A 25,301-nucleotide genomic window follows, 5' to 3' on the forward strand; every position below is an offset into this window, starting at 1 on the left:
GAGAGAGTGAAAGTGTAAAAGAGTGTGAGAGTGTAAAAGAGAGAGTGCGTGAGCGAGAGAGTGAGAATGTGAGAGAGTGAGAGTGTAAAAGAGAGAGAGAGAGAGAGTGTAAAAGAGAGAGCGAGAGTGTAAAAGAGAGTGAGAGAGAGTGAGAATGTAAAAGAGAGAGAGCGAGAGTGTGTAAAAGAGAGAGTGAGAGTGTAAAAGAGAGAGAGAGTGGGAGTGTAAAAGAGAGAGAGTGGGAGTGTAAGAGAGATAGAGAGAGTGTAAAAGAGAGAGAGAGAGAGTGTAAAAGAGAGAAAGAGAGTGGGAGTGTAAAAGAGTGTGAGAGTGTAAAGAGAGAGTGCGTGAGAGAGAGAGTGAGAATGTGAGAGAGTGAGAGTGTAAAAGAGAGAGAGAGTGAGAGTGTAAAAGAGAGAGAGAGAGAGAGTGTAAACGAGTTTGCGAGTTTAATAGAGAGAGAGTGTAAAAGAGAGAGAGCGAGAGTGAGAGTTTAAAAGAGAGTGAGAGTGTAAAAGAGAGAGAGAGAGTGAGAGTGTAAAAGAGAGAGAGAGAGTGTAAAAGAGAGAGAGAGAGTGTAAACGAGAGAGAGAGTGAGAGTGTAAAAGAGAGAGAGATAGAGAGAGTGTGTAAAAGAGAGAGAGAGCGAGAGTGTAAAAGAGAGAGAGAGAGAGAGAGAGAGTGTAAAAGAGAGAGAGAGAGTGTAAACGAGAGAGAGAGTGAGAGTGTAAAAGAGAGAGAGATAGAGAGAGTGTGTAAAAGAGAGAGAGAGCGAGAGTGTAAAAGAGAGAGAGAGAGAGAGAGAGAGTGTAAAAGAGAGAGAGAGAGTGAGAGTGTAAAAGAGAGAGAGTGAATGTAAAAGAGAGAGAGTGAGAGTGTAAAAGAGAGAGAGAGTGAGAGTGTAAAAGAGAGAGAGAGTGAGAGTGTAAAAGAGAGAGAGCGAGAGGGTAAAAGAGAGTGAGAGTGTAAAAGAGAGAGAGAGTGAGAGTGTAAAAGAGAGAGAGAGAGAGTGTAAAAGAGAGAGAGAGTGTAAAAGAGAGAGTGAGAGTGTAAAAGAGAGAGAGAGTGTAAGAGAGAGTGAGAGTGTTTGTTTACAAATATTCCTAAATGTATTGACACCGGTATTATAATAATTATTATATGTAATGGTGTGTGTGTGTGTGTGTGTGTGTGTGTGTGTGTGTGTGTGTGTGTGTATGTGTGTGTGTGTGTGTGTATATGTATGTATATATATGTATATATATGTATGTATATGTATGTATATATGTATATATATATATATGTATGTATATGTATGTATGTGTATGTATATATATATATATATATATTAGTATTTTATTTTTTTTGTTTTTTTCGATGTACTTTACTCAAACCAGTGAATATCACTTATTATAAATGAGATCATTAACTATCAGCTCTTGGAATATCCAGGGCCTATACTCTTCACATTTTGGTTATAAAACAACTAATCCAGAATTGATTAAAAACATCAAGGGACAGGACATCATAATCCTACTGGAAACATGGTGTCGTGGAGACATAGATACTCAGTGTCCCTCAGGCTATAGAGAAAGTTTACTACCATCAATCAAACATAAAAATGTTAAACGGGGCCGAGACTCAGGTGGAATCATCATTTGGCATAAGCAGGACTTAGCACTGAATGAAATGAAAAAAGGTACCACTCACATTTGGCTAAAACTTAACAAAGGTACAATCTATTGTGACAATGATGTATACATATGTGCAGCTTATGCTCCTCCTTCAGATTCATCATATTATGATGATCAGTTTTTTGACAATCTCCAGACAGAAATCAATACATTTCAGGCGCAGGGTAAAGTGCTTCTTTGTGGAGATTTCAATGCAAGAACAGGTTCTGAGCCTGACTACACTGATGCGGGAGGTAACCACCACATATTTGGACACCCCTCCTTGTACAGTAGCCCTATTATAAATAATATAAACAGTCCTGACCAAATACTGAACAAAAATGGAATAGAGTTAGTACATCTCTGTCGAGCCTTAGGCCTGTACATGCTTAATGGTAGAATCAGAGGGGACTCTTTAGGTCAGTTTACTTACTGCTCAGCTCTTGGGACAAGTGTAGTCGATTATGCCATCACTGACATTGACCCCTCCTCCATTAGTGCATTCACTGTCAGACCACAGACACCATTGTCAGATCACAGTCAGATCAACGTGTTTCTGAAGAAATTAACTGGCAATATTCATTCAAAAAAACAGCCCAATAAACTTTACAACATAAACCAATCGTTCAGATGGGCTCCAAACAGTGCAGAGGCATTCATTGAAACATTGAACTCAAATGAAATGATGAACTCTATACAGTTTTTCAATAACTCACAGTACCAAAACAATAAAGATGGTGTCAATTCAGCTACCCAAAACATCAACTGCATATTCCAAAAAGCAGCATCGAAAGCAAATTTGAGAAAACCAAAGCAATGCAACATCAGAAGCAAAAATCTAAATGTTTCTGACAAATGGTTTGATAATGAATGTAAAACAATTAGAAAACACCTAAGACAAATGTCAAACAAAAAACATAAGCAGCAAAACAACCCAGAGCTACGATATGAATACTTTGAAACTCTGAAACAGTATAAACAAACACCGAAGAAACACCAAGAAATTGATTTATACCAACAAGACACTTGATGAAATTGAAAACGCAATTGACCAAAATCAGATCTGGGACATGTGGAACAATTTAAGCACATCAAAGCCACAAGAATTAGCCATACAAGATGTAGGAATTTGGAAAACTTACTTTGATAATCTATACAAAAACATCCCACAAAAATACTTACAACAGAACCAATTAGAAATTAAAGAAAAATTGAACATCCTTGAATCCGTCATTAAAAACAACCAAAATCCATTAGATTACCCAATAACCCAACAAGAACTAAATGAAAAGCTAAAATCTATTAAATCAAAAAAGGCTTGTGGTGTAGACAACATCAGAAATGAAATGCTGAAAAACAGCACACCTGAGTTGCAAAATGCTGTGCTTAAATTGTTCAACATGGTTTTAACTTCTGGCTGCTTCCCTGATGTCTGGAACCAGGGGCTCATCTCCCCTATCCACAAAAGTGGAGACAAATCAGACCCCAATAATTACAGGGGAATTTGCGTCAACAGTAACTTGGGAAAGATTTTCTGTAGCATTTTGAATTCAAGAATTCAAACCTTTCTTCAAGAAAAAAATGTAATAAGTAAATGTCAAATTGGCTTTCTCCCTAACCATCGCACTACTGACCATATATACACCTTACACACACTAATTAATAAACACGTCCACCAAAAAAAAGAGGGCAAAATCTTTGCTTGCTTTATTGACTTTAAAAAAGCATTTGATTCGATTTGGCACGAAGGGCTATTCTACACAATTCTACAAAGTGGGCTTGGTGGTAAGGTGTATGACTTAATAAAATGTATGTACACAGAAAACAAGTGTGCAATAAAAATCAAAAACCAAAGAACAGAATTTTTTTCACAATGTCGAGGTGTGAGACAAGGCTGCAATTTGAGTCCAAATCTTTTCAACATTTATATCAATGAATTAGCAGACATGTTGGACCAATCTCCAGCCCCAGGACTCACACTATTTGACACAGAGGTGAAATACCTGCTATATGCTGATGACTTGGTACTTCTATCACCAACCAAAGAAGGTCTTCAACAAAACATGAATATTCTGGAGCAATATTGCCATAATTGGGCCCTGGCAGTAAATTTCCAAAAAACTAAAATCATGATTTTCCAAAAAAAACCCAGATGTCAGAAACAAAAATGTAAATTCACCCTGAACAACACCTTAATTGAACACACAAAAAATTACACCTACCTTGGTCTGACCATATCTGCATCGGGAAACTTTAATATGGCAGTGAATGCACTCAAAGAAAAAGCCCGCAGAGCAATGTATGCAATAAAAATGAAATTATTCAAAATCAACATCCCAATTAGAATTTGGACTAAAATATTTGACAGTGTAATCCTACCAATAGCACTTTATGGAAGTGAGGTTTGGGGGCCACTCAATAAACTGGATTTTAAAATGTGGGACAAACATCCAATTGAAGCCCTACATGCAGAATTCTGTCGGAAAATTCTACAAGTCCAGAGAAATACACCAACTAATGCATGTAGGGCAGAATTGGGCCGTTTTCCAGTAATAATGAAAATACAGAAAAGATCATTAAAATTTTGGCTACATCTAAATTCAAGTCCAAATTCGAGTCTGCAATTTAAAGCACTTCAAGCCCAAGAGCTGAGCCCAGAAACGAGCCCTCTCAGTCAGATGGTGTTGGACCTCACCAACCAAGCTGACACCAGCACTGCTTCAAAAGAAAGAATTCCAATAAACAAAATCATGAACCAATCAAAGGAATCATATTTACAATACTGGAAAAACGAAACAAAATCCCAAAGCCGACTAAATTGCTATCTGACCCCAAACAGAGAATATGAATTGGCTGATTATCTCTACTCTGTCAGAGATACGAAGCAGAGACAGATCCTTACCAAGTACAGGCTGAGTGACCACCGATTGGCAATAGAAACCGGCAGACATAAAAAGACATGGCTACCCAAAGAGGAGCGTGTATGTGGTCACTGCATGACAGGGGAGGTAGAGACAGAGATGCACTTTCTCCTTTACTGTGATAAATATTCCTCACAAAGAGATTCATTATTCACAGAAATGACTGCATATATTCCAAATTTTTACAAATTGAACCCAGAGGAAAAACTAAGAATACTCATGGGCGAAGGAGCAATGGCTCCTCTTGCAGCCAAATATGTATTTTCCTGCCATAGCCTGAGGGACACTGAATAATAACATCTGCATAGTAAAAGAGAGAGAGAGAGAGAGAGAGTGTGTAAAAGAGAGAGAGAGAGTGAGAGTGTAAAAGAGAGAGAGTGAATGTAAAAGAGAGAGAGTGAGAGTGTAAAAGAGAGAGAGAGTGAGAGTGTAAAAGAGAGAGAGAGAGAGTGTAAATGAGAGAGAGTGAGAGTGTAAAAGAGAGAGAGAGATAGTGTGTAAAATAGAGAAAGATAGCGAGAGTGTAAAAGAGAGAGAGAGAGAGAGAGTGTGTAAAAGAGAGAGAGAGAGTGAGAGTGTAAAAGAGAGAGAGAGTGAGTGTAAAAGAGAGAGAGTGAGAGTGTAAAAGAGAGTGAGAGTGTAAAAGAGAGTGAGAGTGTAAAAGAGAGAGAGAGTGAGAGTGTAAAAGAGAGAGAGAGAGTGAGAGTGTAAAAGAAAGAGAGAGAGTGAGAGTGTAAAAGAGACAGAGAGAGTGAGTGTAAAAGAGAGAGAGTGAGAGTGAGAATGTAAAAGAGAGACAGAGAGAGTGGGAGTTTAAAAGAGAGAGAGGGAGATAGAGAGAGAGAGAGAGTGTAAAAGAGAGAGAGAGAGAGAGAGTGTAAAAGAGAAAGAGAGAGAGTGTAAAAGAGAGAGCGAGAGTGTAAAAGAGAGCGAGAGTGAGAGAGATAGAGTGTAAAAGAGAGAGAGAGAGTGTAAAAGAGAGAGAGAGAGTGAGAGGGTAAAAGAGAGAGAGAGAGAGTGTAAAAGAGAGAAAGTGAGTGGGAGTGTAAAAGAGAGAAAGATAGTGTGTAAAAGAGAGAGTGGGAGTGTAAAATAGAGAGAGAGAGTGTAAAAGAGAGAGAGAGAGTGTAAAAGAGAGTGAGAGAGAGAGAGTGTGTAAAAGAGAGAGAGAGAGAGAGAGTGTAAAAGAGAGAGTGTAAAAGAGAAAGAGAGAGAGTGTAAAAGAGAGAGCGAGAGTGAGAGAGAGAGTGTAAAAGAGAGAGAGAGAGTGTAAAAGAGAGAGAGAGAGTGAGAGTGTAAAAGAGAGAGAGAGAGAGTGTAAAAGAGAGAAAGCGAGTGGGAGTGTAAAAGAGAGAGAGATAGTGTGTAAAAGAGAGAGAGAGTGTAAAAGAGAGAGTGAGAGTGTAAAAGAGAGAGAGAGAGAGTGAGAGTGTAAAAGAGAGAGAGAGAGTGTAAAAGAGAGAGAGAGAGAGAGAGTGTAAAAGAGAAAGAGAGAGAGTGTAAAAGAGAGAGCGAGAGTGTAAAAGAGAGCGAGAGTGAGAGAGATAGAGTGTAAAAGAGAGAGAGAGAGTGTAAAAGAGAGAGAGAGAGTGAGAGGGTAAAAGAGAGAGAGAGAGAGTGTAAAAGAGAGAAAGTGAGTGGGAGTGTAAAAGAGAGAAAGATAGTGTGTAAAAGAGAGAGTGGGAGTGTAAAAGAGAGAGAGAGAGTGTAAAAGAGAGAGAGAGAGTGTAAAAGAGAGTGAGAGAGAGAGAGTGTGTAAAAGAGAGAGAGAGAGAGAGAGTGTAAAAGAGAGAGTGTAAAAGAGAAAGAGAGAGAGTGTAAAAGAGAGAGCGAGAGTGTAAAAGAGAGCGAGAGTGAGAGAGAGAGTGTAAAAGAGAGAGAGAGAGTGTAAAAGAGAGAGAGAGAGTGAGAGTGTAAAAGAGAGAGAGAGAGAGTGTAAAAGAGAGAAAGCGAGTGGGAGTGTAAAAGAGAGAGAGATAGTGTGTAAAAGAGAGAGAGAGTGTACAAAGAAGCTAGCTAGCTTACAAAGAATAACAAAAAAAATATCTAGTTAACAGAAGAAAGGAAGACAAAATAAGGACAAAATAAGGACAGAAGAAAAAAGAAAAGAAAAAAGGACAACAAAGTGAAACAGTCCTCTGAAGAAACAAGAGAGCATTATACAAGAAACAGCACTTCTATTGCAACATTGTAGCCAACATCACCAGCGTTGCTATGGAAATTGTTTACCCACCAGACATCCAAACAGAGAAAGCTAAGAAAAGTTTCAAAGGTTTGTTGATGGGACAGAACCATGAATGCCTGTTTGCAGATCTTACCAGTTACAAAACAAGAGCAAATTTAATTTTTAATACCAATCGAGGGAACATATGGAAAAAGGTTATTTGCAACCATTTCCCTTTCTCAAAAAAGAGGGGCATCAGCCAAGGATGTCAGATCAGCATTTTTGAAGAAGCTGACCAGAGCAACACATATCAAACAGTAAACTTATATAATAATGGAACTGTATTGATACAAGGCAATGATTCAAGCCTCCAGGCTTTTGAGAATAGGTTTGCTACCCTAAAAGAAGACGCTGACATCATCTCAGAAAATGAGGAAAAAGTCAAGGAGGGAGATGGAGAAAAGCAGACCCCAATGGTCTCTGTGACCCAGCAGGAAGCCCTCAACGTCCCTTTACCTACCTCACCTGCAGCAGACAGAGTCAAGGACATGACAATTTCAATAAGAACACCTGCTATGCAACGTTTCCACAACACCCTCTCTCTAGTCGAAGCAGAGGTCATAGAACTCAGAGAGAAGAAGCTTCAAGAGGAGGACACTGTCCAGAAACTCAAAGAAGAGATGAAACAGTTCAGGGAGGAGAGCAGAGCATCCATAGCTAAATTAGAAAGCAGAATGGACAAGCTGAGTCAGACAAATGATGACCTCAGAGACCATCTGAGCACAACAAGAAAGGAGCTCGAACAAAAAGAGAGGTACATTGACACCCTCAACCGGCAGAGAGTCATTGTGTCCTCTGCATCGAGAAAACATGTCCACCAGCTTGGTACAACACAAGCAGAACCTGAGACCAGCATGGCCTCCACTACACAGCCGGATGACACTGCACCAGCCTACCAGTCTGCTCCAGCCCAGGTCAACCTACCAGCCTCTCAGTCTGCTCCAGCCCAGGTCAACCTACCAGCCTCCCAGTCTGCTCCAGCCCAGGTCAGAATACCAGCCTCCCAGTCTGCTCCAGCCCAGGTTAACCTACCAGCCTCCCAGTCTGCTCCAGCCCAGGTCAACCTACCAGCCTCCCAGTCTGCTCCAGCCCAGGTCAGAATACCAGCCTCCCAGTCTGCTCCAGCCCAGGTTAACCTACCAGCCTCCCAGTCTGCTCCAGCCCAGGTCAGAATACCAGCCTCCCAGTCTGCTCCACCCAGACAATCACCCACAACTGCAATTCTAATTGATTCAAATGGGAAGTTCTTAGTCCAGGAAAGATTATTCCCTAGACACCAGGTGTATAAGTTCTGGTGTCCTACAACTGAGAGTGCAATGCAGCTACTCAGTCAGACCAGGATTGACACCCCTGACAACATCATCATCCACACTGGCACAAACGACCTTCATGCCAAAGGTGAAAATGTATCTGGGGCAGTGAGAAGAGTGGCAGAACGGGCACAGGCTATGTTCCCAACAACCAATATAGTTGTGTCCACCCTCCTACCAAGAAAAGACTTCCCAGAAAAGTTGATCGACAAAATAAATCAACAGATCACTGTGGACTGTGCCTCACTGCTCAACGTCAGAACGGCTCACCACCCCACTCTGACATGTCAACACTTATATGATAATATACATCTTGATCAGGACAGTATCAGAACCTTTGCCAAGGACCTAAAAGATGCAACACTTGGCAGGGACCCACACACCCATCACCCCAGCAACAAAGGTCCCACGCCCCACCTTCTGAAACAACAGTACCTCCACCATCCCGAGGAGAAAAGAGCCAGACATGGCTTATTACAGCACAGCTCTACTAGACCAGGCCCAACACAGCACAGCTCTACTAGACCAGGCCCAACACAGCACAGCTCTACTAGACCCGGCCCATCACAACACAGCTCTACTAGACCTGGCCCATCACAACAAAGCTCTACTAGACCTGGCCCATCACAACACAGCTCTACTAGACCTGGCCCATCACAACACAGCTCTACTAGACCTGGCCCATCACAACAAAGCTCTACTAGACCCGGCCCATCACAACACAGCTCTACTAGACCCGGCCCATCACAACACAGCTCTACTAGACCCGGCCCATCACAACGCAGCTCTACTAGACCCGGCCCATCACAACACAGCTCTACTAGACCTGTCCCATCACAACACAGCTCTACTAGACCCAGCCCATCACAACACAGCTCTGACCACTACTCCAGGGTCGGTCAGAACACTGCCCTTCAGGGAAGTAGACCACATGATGCAGTCCACACCATGTATCAATTAGATCGTCAGCCTACATATGCTGAGGTAACCTCTGGCAGAAGACCCCTAGAACAATCAGAGATAGGAGAGGTGCGCCAACTACTGCAACTAATATGCAGACTACTGAGCTAGACAGTCCCTTTAATTCACACACGGGCACGCACGCGCACACACACACACACAAACACACAGGGTTGCAGATTGCACATAACATAAGTACAATGCAATCTTATTCCATTCTTATTCATTTGTTTACAAATATTCCTAAATGTATTGACACCGGTATTATAATAATTATTATATGTAATGGTGTGTGTGTGTGTGTGTGTGTGTGCGTGTGTGTGTATGTATGTATGTATGTGTGTATATGTGTATGTGCATGTATGTGTATATATATATATATGTATATATATGTATATGTATGTGTATATATATGTATATATATATGTATGTATGTATGTGTGTGTGTGTGTATGTATGTATGTATGTATGTGTGTATATGTATGTGTATGTATATATATATGTATATATATATGTATGTGTATGTATATATGTATGTATATGTGCATGTATGTATGTATATATATGTATATGTGTATGTATATATATGTATATATACATATTTTATTTTTTTTGTTTTTTTCGATGTACTTTACTCAAACCAGTGAATATCACTTATTATAAATGAGATCATTAACTATCAGCTCTTGGAATATCCAGGGCCTATACTCTTCACATTTTGGTTATAAAACAACTAATCCAGAATTGATTAAAAACATCAAGGGACAGGACATCATAATCCTACTGGAAACATGGTGTCGTGGAGACATAGATACTCAGTGTCCCTCAGGCTATAGAGAAAGTTTACTACCATCAATCAAACATAAAAATGTTAAACGGGGCCGAGACTCAGGTGGAATCATCATTTGGCATAAGCAGGACTTAGCACTGAATGAAATGAAAAAAGGTACCACTCACATTTGGCTAAAACTTAACAAAGGTACAATCTATTGTGACAATGATGTATACATATGTGCAGCTTATGCTCCTCCTTCAGATTCATCATATTATGATGATCAGTTTTTTGACAATCTCCAGACAGAAATCATTACATTTCAGGCGCAGGGTAAAGTGCTTCTTTGTGGAGATTTCAATGCAAGAACAGGTTCTGAGCCTGACTACACTGATGCGGGAGGTAACCACCACATATTTGGACACCCCTCCTTGTACAGTAGCCCTATTATAAATAATAGAAACAGTCCTGACCAAATACTGAACAAAAATGGAAAAGAGTTAGTACATCTCTGTCGAGCCTTAGGCCTGTACATGCTTAATGGTAGAATCAGAGGGGACTCTTTAGGTCAGTTTACTTACTGCTCAGCTCTTGGGACAAGTGTAGTCGATTATGCCATCACTGACATTGACCCCTCCTCCATTAGTGCATTCACTGTCAGACCACAGACACCATTGTCAGATCACAGTCAGATCAACGTGTTTCTGAAGAAATTAACCGCCAATATTCATTCAAAAAAACAGCCCAATAAACTTTACAACATAAACCAATCGTTCAGATGGGCTCCAAACAGTGCAGAGGCATTCATTGAAACATTGAACTCAAATGAAATGATGAACTCTATACAGTTTTTCAATAACTCACAGTACCAAAACAATAAAGATGGTGTCAATTCAGCTACCCAAAACATCAACTGCATATTCCAAAAAGCAGCATCGAAAGCAAATTTGAGAAAACCAAAGCAATGCAACATCAGAAGCAAAAATCAAAATGTTTCTGACAAATGGTTTGATAATGAATGTAAAACAATTAGAAAACACCTAAGACAAATGTCAAACAAAAAACATAAGCAGCAAAACAACCCAGAGCTACGATATGAATACTTTGAAACTCTGAAACAGTATAAACAAACACTGAAATGCAAGAAATGGAATTATACCAACAAGACACTTGATGAAATTGAAAACGCAATTGACCAAAATCAGTTCTGGGACATGTGGAACAATTTAAGCACAACAAAGCCACAAGAATTAGCCATACAAGATGTAGGAATTTGGAAAACTTACTTTGATAATCTATACAAAAACATCCCACAAAAAGACTTAAACCAGAACCAATTAGAAATTAAAGAAAAATTGAACATCCTGGAATCAGTCATTAAAAACAACCAAAATCCATTAGATTACCCAATAACCCAACAAGAACTAAATGAAAAGCTAAAATCTATTAAATCAAAAAAGGCTTGTGGTGTAGACAACATCAGAAATGAAATGCTGAAAAACAGCACACCTGAGTTGCAAAATGCTGTGCTTAAATTGTTCAACATGGTTTTAACTTCTGGCTGCTTCCCTGATGTCTGGAACCAGGGGCTCATCTCCCCTATCCACAAAAGTGGAGACAAATCAGACCCCAATAATTACAGGGGAATTTGCGTCAACAGTAACTTGGGAAAGATTTTCTGTAGCATTTTGAATTCAAGAATTCAAACCTTTCTTCAAGAAAAAAATGTAATAAGTAAATGTCAAATTGGCTTTCTCCCTAACCATCGCACTACTGACCATATATACACCTTACACACACTAATTAATAAACACGTCCACCAAAAAAAAGAGGGCAAAATCTTTGCTTGCTTTATTGACTTTAAAAAAGCATTTGATTCGATTTGGCACGAAGGGCTATTCTACAAAATTCTACAAAGTGGGCTTGGTGGTAAGGTGTATGACTTAATAAAATGTATGTACACAGAAAATAAGTGTGCAATAAAAATCAAAAACCAAAGAACAGAATTTTTTTCACAATGTCGAGGTGTGAGACAAGGCTGCAATTTGAGTCCAAATCTTTTCAACATTTATATCAATGAATTAGCAGACATGTTGGACCAATCTCCAGCCCCAGGACTCACACTATTTGACACAGAGGTGAAATACCTGCTATATGCTGATGACTTGGTACTTCTATCACCAACCAAAGAAGGTCTTCAACAAAACATTAATATTCTGGAGCAATATTGCCATAATTGGGCCCTGGCAGTAAATTTCCAAAAAACTAAAATCATGATTTTCCAAAAAAAACCCAGATGTCAGAAACAAAAATGTAAATTCACCCTGAACAACACCTTAATTGAACACACAAAAAATTACACCTACCTTGGTCTGACCATATCTGCATCGGGAAACTTTAATATGGCAGTGAAGGCACTCAAAGAAAAAGCCCGCAGAGCAATGTATGCAATAAAAATGAAATTATTCAAAATCAACATCCCAATTAGAATTTGGACTAAAATATTTGACAGTGTAATCCTACCAATAGCACTTTATGGAAGTGAGGTTTGGGGGCCACTCAATAAACTGGATTTTAAAATGTGGGACAAACATCCAATTGAAACCCTACATGCAGAATTCTGTCGGAAAATTCTACAAGTCCAGAGAAATACACCAACTAATGCATGTAGGGCAGAATTGGGCCGTTTTCCAGTAATAATGAAAATACAGAAAAGATCATTAAAATTTTGGCTACATCTAAATTCAAGTCCAAATTCGAGTCTGCAATTTAAAGCACTTCAAGCCCAAGAGCTGAGCCCAGAAACGAGCCCTCTCAGTCAGCTGGTGTTGGACCTCACCAATCAAGCTGACACCAGCACTGCTTCAAAAGAAAGAATTCCAATAAACAAAATCATGAACCAATCAAAGGAATCATACTTACAATACTGGAAAAACGAAACAAAATCCCAAAGCCGACTAAATTGCTATCTGACCCTAAACAGAGAATATGAATTGGCTGATTATCTCTACTCTGTCAGAGATACGAAGCAGAGACAGATCCTTACCAAGTACAGGCTGAGTGACCACCGATTGGCAATAGAAACCGGCAGACATAAAAAGACATGGCTACCCAAAGAGGAGCGTGTATGTGGTCACTGCATGACAGGGGAGGTAGAGACAGAGATGCACTTTCTCCTTTACTGTGATAAATATTCCTCACAAAGAGATTCATTATTCACAGAAATGACTACATATATTCCACATTTTTACAAATTGAACCCAGAGGAAAAACTAAGAATACTCATGGGCGAAGGAGCAATGGCTCCTCTTGCAGCCAAATATGTATTTTCCTGCCATAGCCTGAGGGACACTGAATAATAACATCTGCATAGTAAACAGTAACTTACTTATTATTACTATTATTGTTATTACTATAATTATTAATGTTTACTGTAGACTGTTACCATTTTATTGTATTTATTTTTTTATTATTATTTACTACCATTTTATATTATTATTTGCTATCATTTACAATTTTGTTACAATGTATATTGTATACATTGTTGCTTTGGCAATATTGACACAATGTTTTTCATGCCAATAAAGCAGCTTGAATTTGAATTTGAATTTGTGTAAAAGAGAGAGTGAGAGTGTAAAAGAGAGAGAGTGAGAGTGTAAAAGAGAGAGAGAGAGTGTAAAAGAGAGAGAGAGAGTGTAAAAGAGAGAGCGAGAGTGTAAAAGAGAGTGAGAGAGAGTGAGAATGTAAAAGAGAGAGAGCGAGAGTGTGTAAAAGAGAGAGTGAGAGTGTAAAAGAGAGAGAGAGTGGGAGTGTAAAAGAGAGAGAGTGGGAGTGTAAGAGAGATAGAGAGAGTGTAAAAGAGAGAGAGAGAGAGTGTAAAAGAGAGAAAGAGAGTGGGAGTGTAAAAGAGTGTGAGAGTGTAAAGAGAGAGTGCGTGAGAGAGAGAGTGAGAATGTGAGAGAGTGAGAGTGTAAAAGAGAGAGAGAGTGAGAGTGTAAAAGAGAGAGAGAGAGAGAGTGTAAACGAGTTTGCGAGTTTAATAGAGAGAGAGTGTAAAAGAGAGAGAGCGAGAGTGAGAGTTTAAAAGAGAGTGAGAGTGTAAAAGAGAGAGAGAGAGTGAGAGTGTAAAAGAGAGAGAGAGAGTGTAAAAGAGAGAGAGAGAGTGTAAACGAGAGAGAGAGTGAGAGTGTAAAAGAGAGAGAGATAGAGAGAGTGTGTAAAAGAGAGAGAGAGCGAGAGTGTAAAAGAGAGAGAGAGAGAGAGAGTGTAAAAGAGAGAGAGAGAGTGAGAGTGTAAAAGAGAGAGAGTGAATGTAAAAGAGAGAGAGTGAGAGTGTAAAAGAGAGAGAGAGTGAGAGTGTAAAAGAGAGAGAGAGTGAGAGTGTAAAAGAGAGAGAGCGAGAGGGTAAAAGAGAGTGAGAGTGTAAAAGAGAGAGAGAGTGAGAGTGTAAAAGAGAGAGAGAGAGAGTGTAAATGAGAGAGAGAGAGAGTGAGAGTGTAAAAGAGAGAGAGAGATAGTGTGTAAAATAGAGAGAGATAGCGAGAGTGTAAAAGAGAGAGAGAGAGAGAGAGAGTGTGTAAAAGAGTGAGAGAGAGTGAGTGTAAAAGAGAGAGAGAGAGTGAGAGTGTAAAAGAGTGTGATTGTAAAAAAGAGAGAGAGTGAGAGTGTAAAAGAGCGAGAGTGAGAGTGTAAAAGAGAGAGTGAGAGTGTAAAAGAGAGAGTGAGAGTGTAAAAGAGAGTGTGAGAGAGCGATTTAGCAAGTAAAAGAGAGAGAGAGAGAGAGAGTGTAAAAGAGTGATGAAGAGAGAAAATAAAGGTGTTCATAGAGACAGAGAGGGAAACAATAACCATCAAAGGAATGTGATGCACTGTGTGCTGTAGTGTAACACCCCTGGCAGGATGCCTGCTATGCCCTGCATGCCTCTCATAACACTGATTTTGGAAATAACTTCAGGATATGTTTAGTTTAATATGTATGTATACATGGCTAATGGCTGTCTGTTAGTGTCATTAGTAGTGTCATTGTTAGGACCGGTTTTTGTTTAAGATATAGCGAGGTCAATATCATTTTTCTTCAAATATTGATCTCCATCCCTTGCTTACCCACAATGCATCTTGTTTGTTGGTACAGTGCATTACTTTTTCATATAAGGTGATGAACCATCATTTATATGTTTTTAGACTGCTAATTTAAGTAAGAGAGGGAACTTGATGAGGAATTTGTCATACAAAACGAGTGACCACAAATTGAGCTCCCAATGCTTGTATTTGACTATAGTGAATATCATCATGAGTTGAGCAAAAGTTCTGTGGCAAATTATTCCTGTTGTCTTGACATTATCTTTCGAGATAATGTTTTGTTGCTGGAATGTAATATATTTTATGAGGAAAGAAGAAACAAAGATTTGAATGGGTTACTGTTATCATAGCTCATGCACAGCCAGTCTGAATGATCTAGCCTTCAGAAACACACACCTTACTCTTCTTTTTCCACTTCTTTTGTTGGTCCCTTAAAGCCATATTTCCTTGGATAAATCTAGACTGGAGCAGAAAGTGCTGGACATTTGATTGCAATGAGATTCTTTTTAAATCACCAAGTGTTCTAACCCCACAACTGTGCTCCAATGAGTGTAAGTCATGTGTAGTTATTAGTGGGGCTGACAGTGGGGTTTAAATACTGTAAATCCTGTTCAACATGGGAACGGCCAGGGGGATGTGCAGTTCAGCAAAGTCTAGCAATTATGAGGAATCTAGCCTGCTGTATAAACAGAGATAGAGTGGGTAAAACAGCCATGTTAGGACTGGGTCACTCTGATAAGAACAGTGCAGCAATGTCACTCTGAGAAGTTGTTTATTTCTCCCTCACAATGAGGCTACTCTATCTTTATCATTTCATTATGTAATCCGCCCCTGTTAGAGGGAGAAGGAAATATTTGGTGTGTGTGTGTGTGTGTGTGTGTGTGTGTGTGTGTGTGTGTGTGTGTGTTGTGTGTGTGTGTGTGTGTAAATGCGTTTTCTGCTCCCAAACAGTGATATCCATAGCTAATATTGTGTTTGTTTTTTTTATCATACAACACTTTTATGAGAGCACAGTTACCCCTTACAACATCTTTCACAATCCAATCATCTATGGTGATCATGGAGGTGTATCTGTATAGCGTAGCCCACTTAGTTTATACTGAGATTTCATTTTGACACGTATTACAATGTGTGGCTAAATCCTCCTCCGTTCTCATCTAGACTGTCTCCTTTCTTGAGCTGGTTTTAATAACCCTTACCCTCACGAGTCTTCAGATCAAGCGCATTAATAGACCTCCCTTTCAATCCACATCCGCACCAACCAAAAGCTTCCAGCTGCAGTGGAAAACTGATTTAATATTCCTTTATTAATAGGAGTGTCACTGAGCGGCGCTCGGAGAGAAAAATGAGCAGACCTCGCCATGGGGGCCCGAGGTTCCCCGGATTTTTTTATTTGAATATCTGCTCTTGTTTTTATTTATTTTAATTTGTCTTTTCAACACACTAAAACAGAGGGTCACCTGGTGCTGAGCTGACAGCAGCAATGGCTCAAGTAGTCTAGACAACAATTAGAGTAATTTAAGCCAACCCCATGGTTCCTCTACTTCCCCTTTTCTTTTTTATTTCCTGCTCTCTCATTTCTTCATTGCCATTATTATTGGTCTGGGATTTCTCCCCGGCGTCGTGTTCTACTTTTCAGAAGATTCTGTCTAGCTCTCTTTGCCCCTCTCGCTTTATAGCCGTAGTTTTCCTCACATACACTGCCAAGGTCATCTAGATTGGCTGTTCAGACTTTCGTCAGTTGGTTATAGTGGCTGTCTATCTTCCCTGCCTGTCATACATTAAACACACACACACTCTCTCTTCTCTCTATCTTCTCTCTCTCTTCTCTCACTCTCTCTCTCACTCTCACTCTCTCTCTCTCACTCTCTTTTCTCTCTTTTCTCTTCTCTCTCTCTTGCTCTCTTCTCTTTCTCTCACTTCTCTCTCTCTTTTCTCTTGCCTCTTTCTCTCTCTCTCGCTCTCTTCTCTCTTGCTCTCTTCTCTCTCACTCTTTTCTCTCTCTCTCTTCTCTCTGTCTCTCTCCCAAGCTGTCTTCTCTCTCACTCTCTTCTCTCTCTCTCTCTTTCTCTCTGGAGGAGCTCTGATATGCAGAGTGCGGGTGGTGAGGTCCATTTCTCTGCTCTTTATTGTGCTCTCTCTCGCTCTCTCGCTCTATGCAGAAGGGCCGGCTTGGCTTGGTGGGAGGCTGCTGTGGAAATGTGACTCAATGATGCAGTCTTTTAGCAGGCATTACCCAGGACACCCTGTGTAATTTCCTGGCTGTCAGGCACCAGCTAGGCCTGATACCCCTGGCACTAAGGGAAAGATAATCACCATCATATATTTAAAGGAGGAGAGAGAGAGGGCCTCTCCTAGTGACAGGTGTTGATTAGATAGGGGGTGTTGTGCCCAAATCCCTGCAGCAATTTATTGTATGAAAGTGGGATTCATGAACGGGCAGTCATATTTGATGCTGGCGGACGCACAACGCAGCGCTAGACGGAGAGATGTGAAAAAGTGATAAGGAGAGGGACCCGCAAAGAGGCAGCTCACTTTTTCTCTGCCACGTTTTTACATCCTATAGGATCTTGAGATGAGCTCCTTCAGCTGCTGTGTAGAGAGATAGCCTTCATATCTTCCCTTTATAGAACAGCTCTCGCACTGTCTTAAATCTACTCTATTATGTCGTTTGCATGGAATATGAATGCTTAGAGTACGTAATTGGAGAAAACTGGTCATGCATGAGCATCCTGAATTAGTCGTCTTTTAAAACCGTGTTTGGTTGGAGCTGGTCAGATGGCTTGTAGAATATGTACACATTTTGCATATGTATAGTACCAGTCAAAAGTTTAGACACACCTACTCATTCAAGGGTTCTTCTTTGTTTTGACTATTTTCTGCATTGTAGAACAATAGTGAAGACATCAAAACTATGAAATAACACATATGGAATCATGTAGTAACCAAAAAGTGTTAAACAAATCAAAACATATTTTAGATTTTAGATTCTTCAAAGTAGCCACCCTTTGCCTTGATGCTGAGCACTTGATGCTGAGCACTTGTTGGCTGCTTTTCCTTCACTCTGCGGTCCAACTCATCCCAAACCATCTCAATTGGGTTGAGGTCAGGTGATTGTGTAGGCCAGGTCATCTAATGCAGCACTCCATCACTCTCCTTCTTGGTCGAATAGCCCTTACACAGCCTGGAGGTGTGTTGGGTCATTGTCCTGTTGAAAAACAAATGATAGTCCCACTAAGCCCAAATCAGATGGGACGGCGTATTGCTGCAGAATGCTGTGTTAGATCTGCTGGTTAAGTGTCCCTAGAATTCTAAATAAATCACTGACAGTGTCACCAGCAAAGCAAATAATTTTGCACGCCCAATTTTTCAGTTTTTGATTTGTTAAAAAAGTTTGAAATATCCAATAAATGTCGTTCCACTTCATGATTGTGTCCCACTTGTTGTTGATTCTTCACAAAAAAATACAGTTTTATATCTTTATGTTTGAAGTCTGAAATGTGGCAAAAGGTCGCAAAGTTCAAGGGGGCCGAATACTTTCGCAAGGCACTGTAACTAATGAACTTATCCTTTGCAGCAGATCTAACTCTGGGTCTTCCTTTCGTGTGGCGGTCCTCATGAGAACCAGGTTCATCATAGCGCTTGATGGTTTTTGCGACTGCACTTGAAGAAACTTTCAAAGTTCTTGAAATGTTCCGTGTTGACTGACCTTCACGTTTTAAAGTAATAACGGACTGTCATTTTTGTTGTTGCTTATTTGAGCTGTTCTTGCCATAAAATGGACTTGGTCTTTTACCAAATAGGGCTATCTTCTGTATACCACCCCTACCTTGTCACAGCACAACTGATTGGCTCAAACACATTAAGAAGGAAAGAGATTCCACAAATTAACTTTTAACAAGACACACCTGTTAATTTAAATGCATTCCAGGTGACTACCTCATGAAGCTGGTGGAGAGAATGCCAAGAGTGTGCAAAGCTGCCATCAAGGCAAAGGGTGGCTAATTTGAAGAATCTCAAATATAAAATAATATAATATAATATAATATAATATAATAATATAATATTTGAACACTTTTTTGGTTATTACATGACTCCATGTGTTATTTCATAGTTTTGATGTATTCACTATTATTATACAAATCAAAAAATAGTAAAAAAGAAAGAAAAACCCTTGAATGAGTAGGTGTGTCCAAAATGTAACTGGTACTGTATATGTTTATACCAGGCTCCTCATACAAACATCACATTTAAACATTATTAATACGTTTCTGCTTGCGTTACATTCAATTTTAACTGGGGAACAAAGCATTGAGCTTAATTAATGTATACTTAAACTATAAACACTCTTGCTTCTTCCTCTCTGACATTATCATTTCCTGTTTAACTGTAGTGTATTGAGGTTTGTGTTTTGTGTTTTTCACCCCAGTATTTTTATTTTATTAGATTTATTTTAGTGTCCATGGAAAAGGCTATACGGACACTCCTGACCTGCAAACTGATATTTACTTTCAGAATTGGTTAACGTTTGGTTAAAGGGAAAATCCCCCCAAAATAATAATAATAATAATAAAATAATTTGGTGTTTTGCATCATCATGATAATGTGGCTGGTGACACTTTGCTTCTTGAAAGTCCAATATCTTTAAAACATGACTGCTGACATGCAAAACATTATGGGACTGTATCAATATGGGACTAATGAAAAAAATACAACATTTTTTTTCCGTTTAAGGTAAGGGTCAGGTTAGTAGTTTTGCAGGTCACCAGTGTTCTTATAGTCTCTCCCACTATGCATGCCAGGCCTCAGCTTCAAACTTAGCTTTTATCCATCTCTGCACACCACCAGTCCTAAATAGCTACGTTGATCATCCAATTTTGGCGCCCCCGCTTCCCCCCCTCCGTCAGGCACCAACCAGGCCAGGCCCGGAGCCTTCCCCGGCACCAACAGTCCCGGGCCCGGAGCCTTCCCCGGCACCAACAGTCCCGGGCCCGTGGCTGACCTCTATGGCACTCCCAGCCAGGACTCCGGTGTGGGCAACTACATTAGTGCTGCTAGCCCACAGCCTGGCTCTGGCTTCGGCCACAGCATTGCTGTAAGTATAGCTTACTCCAGCAACTCGTTCACCTCGTCCAATACCGCCTTCATCTTCTTTGTGCTGTCAACCATATTCCTTGTTCATTCTCTCAGCTCATTTCAACTCGTCATCAGGATATTTCATCAGTCTGAAGGATATGATTTCTATCCACAAAAGAGATAGGTATGCTCATTATGCTACAGATGTCTTGTGCGCTCTTCCGTTTGTTATGCTAAATGTATAATGTATATCAGACGAGAGCTGTAGATGAAGTTGTGCTTACTGTATGTGAACGTGATGGCGTCATGTAGACATTCATCAGATTACAATCTCTGTGAATCAAAGTTCTACTGGTCACTCTGTTCCACTTTAGTCAAACAATAATGCAGGCATAATCAGTGTGTTCAGTGTCGCTGTGCCAGAGTTTAGGCCTATTAAAGCTTTACAATGCATATGTGCCTGAAATGCAGTGAGAATGTTTGCCATCTAAACATCAAATAAGGCACAAGTGCTAGACAGGTGCTCAGGCGCGTGGTTGGGCCTGTGTGATTGTGTACATTACCAACATTTCGTCCTCATTCACACATTTCATTTTTTCTGTCAGCTGCAGTAACGTTAAAACAAACTGTGAACTTGTACGGCCTGTCATCACCTCTCTGACGTGTCAGTGTACTTCTGTTCATGCGCCAGCCAGAAGGTCAAAAAATCCTGCAATTAGTTAGTTTGTTTCACCTTTTCAGTGGTGGTGACTCCTGATTTGAGTAGACTCACACCAGGCGAATTCCAGGGCTAGCCTTTGAAAGGGTCCTCATTCAAAGTGCATTATGTAAATCAATACAACAATAATAACCCCTTGTGCGTTAAACCACTGTCGTAAGAATATTTTCTCCATGTCCTTTGAAGACACTGACATTCATTATCCCTGTTGGATGCTTCAGTCTGGAACCTTTGATGAGGGTATTGATGGATTTTTAGCCAGCTTAGGAAAAAGCACGGAGAAAAATCTGCTCCAACTAAAATGGATGAGTAACTAAAAGCCTTGTACTCTGCCACACCGATAATTAATACAGTTCTCCCTATTTGAACTCCTGTCCAAAATGCAACATCAAGGTGTGCTGAAAACTGAATAAGACTTTTTGTATGTTTGGCCCACTGAACACCTTGTCTTCCGGTGCATTCCTAGCATGTTAGAGACATTTTAAAGGAACCATGTCGGCACATAAAGCACCACTCTGCAAACAGAGAGGGCTTTCATTAGATTAGCTAACTGCTGAACCATCGTTTAGAATCGGAATGGAATGTCACCTTCCACTTGACTTTGAGAGACAGTTTCACCCTCAATAAGGGAAATGTAGGTTGAAGATCTTGTCTATATTTCAGAAATGACAGGCACCATTGGCACTCAAAATCCCTAGTCAGAAATATTTCATGCTGTTGCTATATATGGCTATCCCAACCTACATAGAATGAAATAGCTGATCTTTTTCTCTTCAAGCTCAGTTCTTATGATTGTCTTATGTAGCGGCACATATTTAATATTTTGGACATTGGCTGTTGAAGTTCACAGTTTCAGCTACATAATGGGTTGGGTTGGGTGACACGTTGGGTTGGGTTGGGTGACACGTTGGGTTGGGTTGGGTGACACGTTGGGTTGGGTTGGGTGACACGTTGGGTTGGGTAACGGGTTGGGTTGGGTGACACGTTGGGTTGGGTTGGGTAATGGGTTGGGTTGGGTGGCACGTTGGGTTGGGTTGGGTGACACGTTGGGTTGGGTAACGGGTTGGGTTGGGTGACACCTTGGGTTGGGTAACGGGTTGGGTTGGGTGACACGTTGGGTTGGGTTGGGTGACACGTTGGGTTGGGTAACGGGTTGGGTTGGGTGACACGTTGGGTTGGGTTGGGTAACGGGTTGGGTTGGGTGACACGTTGGGTTGGGTTGGGTAATGGGTTGGGTTGGGTGACACGTTGGGTTGGGTTGGGTAATGGGTTGGGAAATGGGTAATGGGTTGGGTTGGGTAATTGGTTGGGAAATGGGTAATGGGTTGGGTTGGGTAATGGGTTGGGTTGGGAAATGGGTAATGGGTTGGGTAATGGGTTGGGTTGGGTAATTGGTTGGGAAATGGGTAATGGGTTGGGTAATGGGTAATGGGTTGGGTAATGGGTAATGGGTTGGGTAATTGGTTGGGAAATGGGTAATGGGTTGGGTAATGGGTAATGGGTTGGGTGACACATTCACTTTGGAGGAGTACTTCCGTTTCCATTCTTTCCATCCTTAATATACAGTGGGGAGAACAACTATTTGAAACACTGCCGATTTTGCAGGTTTTCCTACTTACAAAGCATGTAGAGGTCTGTAATTTTTATCATAGGTACACTTCAACTGTGAGAGACGGAATCTAAAACAAAAATCCAGAAAATCACATTGTATGATTTTTAAGTAATTAATTTGCATTTTATTGCATGACATAAGTATTTGATCACCTACCAACCAGTAAGAATTCCGGCTCTCACAGACCTGTTTGTTTTTCTTTAAGAAGCCCTCCTGTTCTCCACTCATTACCTGTATCAACTGCACCTGTTTGAACTCGTTACCTGTATAAAAGACACCTGTCCACAGACTCCAACCTCTCCACAATGGCCAAGACCAGAGAGCTGGGTAAGGACATCAGGGGTAAAATTGTAGACCTGCACAAGGCTGGGTAGGCTAAAGGACAATAGGCAAGCAGCTTGGTGAGAAAGCAACAACTGTTGGCGCAATTATTAGAAAATGTAAGAAGTTCAAGATGACGGTCAATCGCCCTCGGTCTGGGGCTCCATGCAAGATCTCACCTCGTGGGGCATCAATGATTATGAGGAAGGTGAGGGATCAGCCCAGAACTACACGGCAGGACCTGGTCAATGACCTGAAGAGAGCTGGGACTACAGTCTCAAAGAAAACCATTAGTAACACACTACGCCGTCATGGATTAAAATCCTGCAGCGCACGCAAGGTCCCCCTACTCAAGCCAGCGCATGTCCAGGCCCATCTGAAGTTTGCCAATGACCATCTGGATGATCCAGAGGAGGAATGGGAGAAGGTCATGTGGTCTGTTGAGACAAAAATAGAGCTTTTTGGTCTAAACTTTGGAGGAAGAAGAAGGATGAGTACAACCCCAAGAACAATTGTAATTGCAAACAAAGGTTTCGGTACCAAATATTAAGTTCTGCTTTTCTGATGTATCAAATACTTATGTCATGCAATAAAATGCAAATTAATTACTTAAAAATCATACAATGTGATTTTCTGGATTTTTGTTTTAGATTCCGTCTCTCACAGTTGAAGTGTACTTATGATAAAAATTACAGACCTCTACATGCTTTGTAAGTAGGAAAACCTGCAAAATCAGCAGTGTATCAAATACTTGTTCTCCCCACTGTAATTGCTGAAGTTATTTTTGCATATGTTGTGATTCTGCTGGTGATTCATATTTTTTGTGGTTGCATGAATATGATTACATTAGAGTTCTACTGATCCATGCTTTCTTAACAAAACCTTGTTCACACAATACATACACAGTACACTTAGACATCTGAAGTTAACAACATTAGTCTCCTGCTTTAGCCAGCATTAGCCCCTTATTGTCGAGCAAGTTATCCAAATCTCTATAATGGATCCTTATTGGTGGTGAATGCAGTAAATGGCTATAATGGATCCTTATTGTTGGTGAATTCAGTAAGTGTGATTCCAATTACTACTGCTGTCCATCGCTGCAGAATTCAATTGGTTTTAATCACTGCTTCTTATCAAATAAAAATACATTCTTAGGATGTACCCCATCGGTACCGTCCTCTTCGGTTTCCATGTCCATGACTCTTTAGAAATAGTTTGATTTAATTTATGCTGCCTATAAAGAGAGCTCTGCTCTAGGACACAGACAGGTTGGCAGCACCACAATGGGACTACCTGAGACCCACCTCTGTGTGGCCATTTTCCACATTCAAAATTAAAGAACCAAATTGGGGCCTAAATGCTGTTCCGATGGCTAAAACGAACTTGACTTGAGGAAATGAACGAGATACATTTCCATTCATGCTGGCAGCACACCCTATGAATAAAATATACTCACCAGTAATAGGTTTCTTTTTAGCCTTTTTCCCTGAAATGCATACTGACACAGGTACTAACTGTACACTTTTAGGGGCCGTTGATTGCAACCGCTTTTACAAATGGATACCATTGAAACCTAACAGGTGGTTGGTTGCCATCTCATTTGAGGTATTTTTATGTCATTTCTATAATGTTTTAGTCTTTTTCCTTCCTTTTTCCTTTTCTATTTTCTTTCTGTCTGATTTAGATCCTCCCCCTCAAAAAACAAGAAAACACTTTTTACAGGGTTTCTACACGTTGCGTACATGTCTGCATTCTTATTTTGTGGATTTGGATATTGAAACCCTTTAAAAAGTGACTGTTTGTCATTTTCCATTGTGAAACCACCGAGATGGTGAAATGCACATTTCTAACTTGCAACGCCCCGACACTATTTCCCCCATTATTGTCACTTTGTTACCCTGTTTCTAGAAGACTAAGCATGCATTCTGTTAAAATAAAATATGATAGTATTCTGTAAAGGAAAGGTGTTCTGGGTGTAGGCAAACTCTGCTGTTGCTTTCCTCACTGTTGCCTTCTCTTGTGTTACCGATTTAATGTAGCTAGCTTTCCACTGGAATTCAGCAATCAACCAAGAGTCATAACCAAGTCATATATTGTGCGGTGGGTTGGCCTTGGCTATTCAGGGAACAGACTCCAGTTTCTTGTGGTCCTGTATGGCTCAGTTGCACTTGCACTGCCGGGGTTGTGGGTTCATTTCTCGAGGCCACCCATAGGTAAAATGTACGCATGACTGTAAGTCACTTTGGATAAAAGTGTCTGCTAAATGGCATGTTATTATATATATTATTTGACGTGCTACTGTATATGGACACTGGTCTGGAGCGTGAGTTGAGAGTGAGGCGGAGCTGGATCTGTGCAGTTGTTCACCTTTGGGTCATTTCCTCCTCTGGAGACCACATCTCTACCCTCACCGCCGCAGTTTATTGAGCAACTTTATGAAAACAAACCTCCAAAAATAACTGTCTGACTGTTATACGCCATTTAGAAGCCACATCAGCGAACGTGTGTGTGTATAAAGTGCATTTGTGAGCCGTTTGAGTACAGTATGAGAGTGGCGAGTGGAGTGTGAGTGTGCTTGCGTGTTTGTACTCTGAGAGTGTGTGTATGTCTCTACAGTGAGAATCTTTGCCTTAGGGCAGTGTTAGTCACAGCAGCT

At 40.5% G+C, this 25,301-nt stretch overlaps 1 protein-coding gene across 9 annotated transcripts in view; it reads left to right on the forward strand.

The window, feature by feature from the left end:
* The window catches only part of LOC110507900 (RNA-binding protein Musashi homolog 2), a 404,988-nt gene that overhangs the window by 373,414 nt on the left and 6,273 nt on the right, over positions 1 to 25,301 (forward strand). For 2 of the 9 annotated variants that reach the window (XM_021588306.3, XM_021588313.3), the window contains exons 13-14: positions 19,826 to 20,013; positions 24,174 to 24,250. The exons of 5 other annotated variants lie outside the window; for them this stretch is intronic. In XM_021588306.3, coding sequence (XP_021443981.3) covers positions 19,826 to 20,013; positions 24,174 to 24,215 — 230 coding nt within the window. In that variant the 3' untranslated portion in view covers positions 24,216 to 24,250. The remainder of the gene's footprint in view (positions 1 to 19,825; positions 20,014 to 24,173; positions 24,251 to 25,301) is intronic. 2 more of the 9 variants (XM_021588303.3, XM_021588308.3) reach the window with 1 other exon arrangement.

This window comes from Oncorhynchus mykiss, chromosome 27 (assembly GCF_057628025.1).
Source record: "Oncorhynchus mykiss isolate SJ-2025 chromosome 27, ASM5762802v1, whole genome shotgun sequence".
NCBI classification, from domain to species: Eukaryota; Metazoa; Chordata; class Actinopteri; order Salmoniformes; family Salmonidae; genus Oncorhynchus; species Oncorhynchus mykiss.